The sequence below is a fragment of the Podarcis melisellensis genome, assembly GCF_964234715.1.
Source record: "Podarcis melisellensis genome assembly, chromosome: 4".
Classification (NCBI taxonomy): Eukaryota; Metazoa; Chordata; class Lepidosauria; order Squamata; family Lacertidae; genus Podarcis; species Podarcis melisellensis.
Window position 1 is genome coordinate 63845571 of NC_138531.1, and position 7061 is coordinate 63852631.

The window sequence follows — 7061 nt, forward strand, 5'->3', positions numbered from 1 at the left end:
TCACCCAAATGCTTGGCTAACTAACGGTTCAGATACAATGGTTGTTGTTGGTTAAAGTCATCTCAGGCTCACCTACCTGGGAGTGACTTTAACTGAACTCAGTGGAAATTGCTTCTGAGTAGACATGCATATGCAGTGCTTTTGGGGAGCAGGGGTACGCAGGGGTACGCATATCCCTAAACATTTTGTGAATCTAACGGAAGAATAAACTTTTTTTTTTATTAGTTTCTTCTCTAGCAGGATGAATCGTCAGTTCCGTTGCTACCCTCAATGGCGGGCTCATTTCCTTTCCTGGTGTTTCCTGAAGCAAGCGTTTAATGTGTGAAGCAGTGTGGAATGTGGATGTGTGGAATCAGGAAGATGTTAGTGCACACAACCTCATGCTAATATGGAAGTTACTGTGAGCTGTCAACTGTGTAATATGAGGTAATGCATGTTCTTTGTACTTTTGTCCATTTAAAATATTTATTTTTCCCAATTCGAATTATAAAATGGTGATTTTCTTGAGTCAAAATGAAGATACCTTTAAACATTATTGTTATTATTATTTCTTTTTTAAAAGCACTGTACATATGATTGTGCACTGGAGTTCTCTTTTTGCTCTCCTCAGGTCCTAGCTGAGGAAGAGAAATATTTCTTGCCCATTCTCATCAAGCCAGCCTTTACCTCTTTATTCCTCAGACTGTAAATGATTGGATTCAACATGGGTGTTACAATGCAATACAGCGAGGAAACCAAAGTGTCTACATCCAGGGAGTACCCTGAACTTGGCCTGTCGTAGTTGAAGTTGGATGTGCCGTAGAATATCACGACCACCATCAGGTGCGAAGCGCAGGTGGAGAAAGCCTTCGCTCTGCCCTCAGAGGAATTGATCTTCAGGATAGCACAGATGATGCGGATGTAGGAGACCAGAATAAAGAGGCAGGGGCTGAGCCCTATCAACGCACTGGCCAGGTGGAGCACAGCTTCATTCACAGAAGTGTCTGAGCAAGAGAGCTTCAGAAGCAAGGGGACATCGCAGAAGAAGTGGCTGAGCTCGTTGGACTTGCAGATGGTTAAGGACGATGTCAGGAGGGTGTGCACCAGTGAGTTTGTCAAGCCGCACATCCAGGAGAACCCAGCCATCTTGGTGCAAGCCCCCTTGCTCATGATGCTGGAATAATGCAAGGGGCTACAGATAGCCACGTATCGGTCGTACGCCATGACAGCCAACAGCACACATTCTGTCCCTGCGCAGGTAATGAGGGAGAACAGCTGGACAATGCATCCCGCATACGATATGGTTTTCTTTGCTCGGAAGAAGTTAGCCAGCATAACGGGGACTGTGGCAGAGATATAGCAAATGTCTAGGAATGACAGGTTGCTCAGGAAGTAATACATAGGGCTATGAAGGGTCGGATCTGTTCTGATCAGGGCAAGTATCAGAGCATTTCCCGCTAGAGTTACCGTGTAGATGACTAGGAATACTAAAAAGAACAGAACATAGAGGCTGGGGTGGTTTGTAAAGCCCAGGAAAATAAATTCGTCTACAAAGGTTTGGTTTTCCATTTGCTCAGGGGCCATTTGTAGAAAAGAAATGGAGCAGCCTTTTGAGATGGGAGAATGATCGACGTGTGTGAATGCTCAGAATGTGGAGTCAATCCGCTGTAAGCAATTTAGCAAAGGTTGGCATCATTTGGGTCCCAAGTAGCGTTTTGCTACAGAATTAACCCCACAATTATTAAATCACCAAGAGAAGGAGCAGGTTATACATAAGAACGTATAACCCAGTCCCTAGTAGCTGGTTACCTGTATGGAGGAGGGAAAAGAAACAAATGATGCCAACGCGAATGTGAGGATTGCTAGGAGCTAAAGGAATCGTGATCAAGAATAAGGACCCGTATGAATATAATTTACAGTAAAACTCTGCTATTCAATTATCAGCTAACACTTCCCATTATCCCTCATGTAGCCTTCATATTCATGTAATTTATTTTTTAAAAAAACATTCCTGTTTACTTCTTTCACTGCGTTCTACGGTGTTTCTATGGAGAAAAGCTGTAGCTGACTGGCAGAGCATCTGCTTTGCATGCAGAAGGTCACAGGTTCAATCCCCAGCATCTCCAGGTAGGGCTGGGAGAGACCCTGGTCTGAAATCCTGGAGAGCTGCTGCCCATCAGTGTGGACCAAGGTTAGCCAACATGGTGCTCACCAGATGCTTGGGCCAGAATTGCCAGTGGTCAGGGATTATGGGCGTTTTAGGACTGGAAGACACCATGTTGGCTACCCCTGGCATAGGCAATACTGAGCTACTACTGTTCTGGTCCAGGTCTGACCCACTACGAAGCAGCATTCCTAAATTCTTATGTTTTGCGGTTATTCCACGCACACACATGCATACCCTCTGACCTGCAGACTCATGATCTCTGCAGCTCGTTTTGGAACACCGGTGATCACATTTTGCCAATGTTCCATAATAAATTCCAATGAGTTCATATATTGATCCTGTGTATACGGAAGAGTGAGCAATTCTCACAGTTGCAAACAAAACATAACCCTGCTAAGCTTGAATATAAAGGACAAATCAGATTTAAGCTCCTTTCCTTGCATATCATGCCAATTTCTACTACCTAGTTACTCCTTGCATCACAAAAATTTAAATTTTTAAGCTGTGTTCCCTTATTTTAATCTTTTCTAATTAAATGGCATTGTGGTTCTCAATAGTATTCATTATTTGTTTTTGTTTTTTTAAAAATAAAATTTCTGCTTGCTAATGCTCATTTGAAAATTGAACGTATGAAATGTTTCAGACTTTTATATGAGAGGTTCTCTTCAGCCTTGGTTCTTTCTACTGCTCACTTCCACCCCAGATTTTTAAAATGCTTTTAAATAACTAAAACATCTGCAGTGCTGATGGTCAGCTCCAAGCTGCAGTTTTCCTTCTGATGGCTTATTATCTTGAAACCAGTCACAGAGCAGACAGCCCTCAGAATAGAGGCCACCTTCAGAGAACTGGCCTTGGTAAAGTATGTTGTATGGCACCCAGACTCAGGGGCCAAAATAACTTTGCTGGCCTTGGGTGGCCAACAGTGAGACTTGACTGTAGGGGTAATGCCATTTGCTGCTCTGAGGCAGGCTGCAAATTGTCCTGAGCCAGCTCTGGCAGCACATCACAAACCTCCATTTTAAAATATGGCCTCCTCAAGGAGACCATTTTAAATAATTCCTGAGGTACTCATTTTCAAGCAATAAGCTGGACAATTTTCTCTTTAGATGCAAGACAACAAAATTATGGTCTTCTTTTCCCAACTTATTTTTTTCCCTGTCACCCATATAGCAAGATAATTTATTTAGCTTCCACATCCTTGAAGCAAGATTAATTTTTAAAAATATCTTCTACCTCATAAATAATTTCCATGCACCACAGTTGTGCTAAATCTTTGTCTTTCCTTCTTTACCCTTAACACAGCATAGAAGTTGATCTTATTTCCTGAGTTTTTCCTTGTGTCCTACAGGGTGCATATTTTCTCATAAAAACGTAATTTCTACTAAATCAAAGATAAGGTTTCATGGCTGAAACTTATATTTATTGCCATTCTTTAGACATAACATCCATTTGGACATTTTCATGAGAAATTATTTTGTTTATCCCAAATAAAACATTAATGCAGCTTCTTACAGTTTGTGTGGGTGGGTGTTAACCCTGCATTTTCTCACAAAGGAGCAAATCAGACCCATAAGATGAACAGTCCCAAATCCAGAACCTATTAAGCTAGTCCTGTGAGCTCAAGGACACCTCAGACCTGTTTACAGTAATAAGCAGCCTCACTACTACCACTGCTCTGTCCTTTATGGCAAACTCTGTTTGAAATGAAGCGGTGTTTCAAAAGCAGCTGATAATAAGAGATAGCAGCCAATTGTTGGGAATAAGTCCAAAATTCTGTTGACTGACAGTCTCCCCAAGCAACTGTTTGGATCCATTGAAATATCTTTTAAACATAAAACCCATGGAGAAAAAAGGAGTGTTTAAGCATCTTCAACCTGATCCAGGAGGATCTACATTTTAATTGTTTTAATTTATATTTGTTGTTTGTTTATTGAGCTAATAGTTTTTATTAAGAATAAAAGAGCCACATTCATTCATGCCAAAGCCCTGTTTAGGGAAATTTTTAATGTTTGATGTTTTATCTCATTTTTAACATTCTGTTGGGAGCCGCCCAGAGTGGCTGGGGAAACCCAGCCAGATGGGCAGGGTAAAAATAAATTGTTGTTGTTGTTACACCAATATTCTGTTCTGATGGTAGCCAGATGCCTATGGGAAACCCATAAACAGGACTCAAGCACCAGAGCCCTCTCCCCTCCAGCAGTTTCCAGCAACATTGCATATTATATACAGTGTTACTGTACATCTTATATATTGTGTTTTTATTGTTATTGTTTGGCAGGGGGTTCTTTAATTTCCATTGTAAGCACATAACGCTGGTATGTAAATGTCTCAGATGATCACACAAACTTATATGTTTGCTGGACTGGGACCTGGGGGCATAAACTGGATTTCCATTCAGAGTCACACTTGAACTGGCAGTGGGGTGCACATTCTGACATGCATTCAGATGAACATCCCAATTCACACGTTACATGTTGCGCATTAACATCTGGTTTGTTTGCATGAACAGAGCTGGGTTGGAGCCCTTCTGGTTGCAGAAGAATGGTACTTGCCTTATCATGATGTACCAGGTCCAACACTATTCTACACTGACTGTCCATAGCTCTCCAAATCTCTCAACTAGTCCCCACAGGCATAACCTAGTCCAGCCTTCCCCAACTTGGTGTCATGCAGAACCTTTGGAGCCTAGCCCCTGAAGGCAGATCTATTGTCACTGGAAGTCAGAGATGGTTTGTGAGGCATTTATGGTTCTTCTTACAGAAGTCAAAGACATGCAGAAAAGAGTAAAAAAAGAAAGAAACCTGATGTGTACATGCAGAGGTGGTGTGCACCTGATACTTCACTGTTCCTTTGTCTCACAACACTGGAAGATATGCATGACCAGCCAAGACAAAGGTTCATGGTTCCTCATGGTTAGCTCAAGGCTATTTCTCACATAGACAAAGCCAAGCACAATGTATACAATATTCATTTCAAGTAGGATTCTTTATTGGGCTGAGTCAATGGATTGGATGCTTAAATTGGTGAGCCACTCTTGTAGTCAGAAAAAAAGAACCTATGCATCTTTTCATGTCTTTGTAAAAGCAAAAGCAAAAAAGACCACATACCTAACCGGATAGAATTATGCGATGCATTTAGGGTGCTTCCAGACTGCCAGCATTTTGTGGGAGGGAGTGTAACAAGCAGTGGAACTTTCCACTTGTGCAGTTAAAGTGGACCAAAGGAAGGGAAACGTCTGAAGCACTGAGAGGGGAAACTGGGAGCTAGAGGAAGATGTCCAATTTGAGAAGGCAAAAATGTCCACCGAGGAGAAAGAAACAGTGTTGTTGTGGGATGTGTTGCATGGATTGAATTCATTTAAACTGTCTTTAATATTGTGTAATATTGTGTTTTAATATTAATGTGGTGATTTAATTGTTGCAATCCACCCCAGGACCATAGGGTAAAGGGCAGGTAATGAATGAATTGTAACAACAACAACAACGTGTTTCACCTGTAGTCTTAGGAGGATCAGTCAAATAAGCTTCCATGAATGAAATGTTTAACTAGATTGCAAGATTGTGATCTAAACCTCGAGCCCCTTGGCATTCAAGAGTAAGTTCAAGGATGGTCAATGGCGCCATTCCTTAACCATCCCTACTTCTGGGTGAACCATCTGAGTTCAAAGATCCTTGCATGCAGCAGCAGGTTGCATGTATATGGCTGTTCACACAGATTTCATTTTGGGATAGATGGTTAGTACTGTTAACTCTTTTTACTCTGATTACTGTTGCAAGAGGGGAGGAAAAGGGACACATCCCTCTTCCCCAAACAGGTAATATCCGCTGCTGTCAGAGCCAACCATATTTCCCTGCTGTGTTCCTGGTCTTGTTCTTGAATGGGGAACTATGTGTATAGAGTATGTATATAATTGTATAGGGTGGTTTGACAAAGGAACCAATGACATAGAGGGGTCGTGGGCTTTCTTTCACTTTTCAAGGAGATGCTGGGCAGTCATCTGTTGGGGAATGCTCCATTTCTGCATTTCCTGCATAGAAGTTGGACTATGTTGCTTGCAAGACCCCTTCCACTCTATATGATTCTATAGATCTTGGATGAAGAAGTGCTGCAGAGGGACCCAAGTGAACAGCATTCATTTGCAAGCAAGGAACCTGATTTGGATGAGGAATCATGAATGTTTCTCAGTTTCTGCTTATGAATGGCCCTTGACGGATTGGGAAAGTAGGCTTGAATTGCAGCACCAAGATGCAATCCTCATAGGAACCTAGGAAGCTGCCTTAACAGTCCACTAGCTCAGCCCTGTGCACATCAGCTGCTAGTGGTTCTCTGAGATGAGCAGGCTGGGATCACTCCCTACCCTACCAAGAGATGTTGGGACCTTCTTTATGCACAGCAGATGCTTTACCACTGAACAATGGCCCTTCAAAATTGAACCTGGAGGTAAAACTCATGACTTCCAGTAGCTTAGATTGCAAACTCCACCTCCACAATGGCCATTCCGTTATAGAAATACTATTACAGATAGATCAAGCATAATTCATACATTTCATTCCTGATAGTCTGGTCCTAGGAAGAATGAGCCTAGAGTTCTATTGGCAGGATAATGTGACTTATCAATGTGAGAACCCAAAATGCTGTTAAGAAAGCTTACAGGTACCTACCTGAAATTGCTGTACTGTATTTACCAATGAACATCAGCATCGCTTCCTCTCAGGCTCCTATAGATTAATTCAGGAAGCACTATTTAACCGTCAGTCTAAGACCTGGGGGACATATTGTATTCAGAGAAGTATCTCAGGGACATATGCAAATAACAGGTAATTTAACTGTTTATTGCTTTTAAGGAAAACAGCAAAAATGACAAAAACATAAAATTTACCCATCTAGAGAATATACATATATATGTGATGAAAGC

At 41.7% G+C, this 7061-nt stretch overlaps 1 protein-coding gene across 1 annotated transcript; it reads right to left on the reverse strand.

The window, feature by feature from the left end:
- Positions 1-606: 606 nt before the first annotated feature.
- Positions 607-1548, reverse strand: LOC309368817 (olfactory receptor 5V1-like; the record flags this gene model as incomplete). The annotated part of the gene is made up of 1 exon (XM_081909125.1): positions 607-1548. The coding sequence occupies one exon, from the start codon at positions 1546-1548 to the stop codon at positions 607-609; it is 942 nt and encodes a 313-aa protein (XP_081765251.1).
- Positions 1549-7061: the final 5513 nt, after the last annotated feature.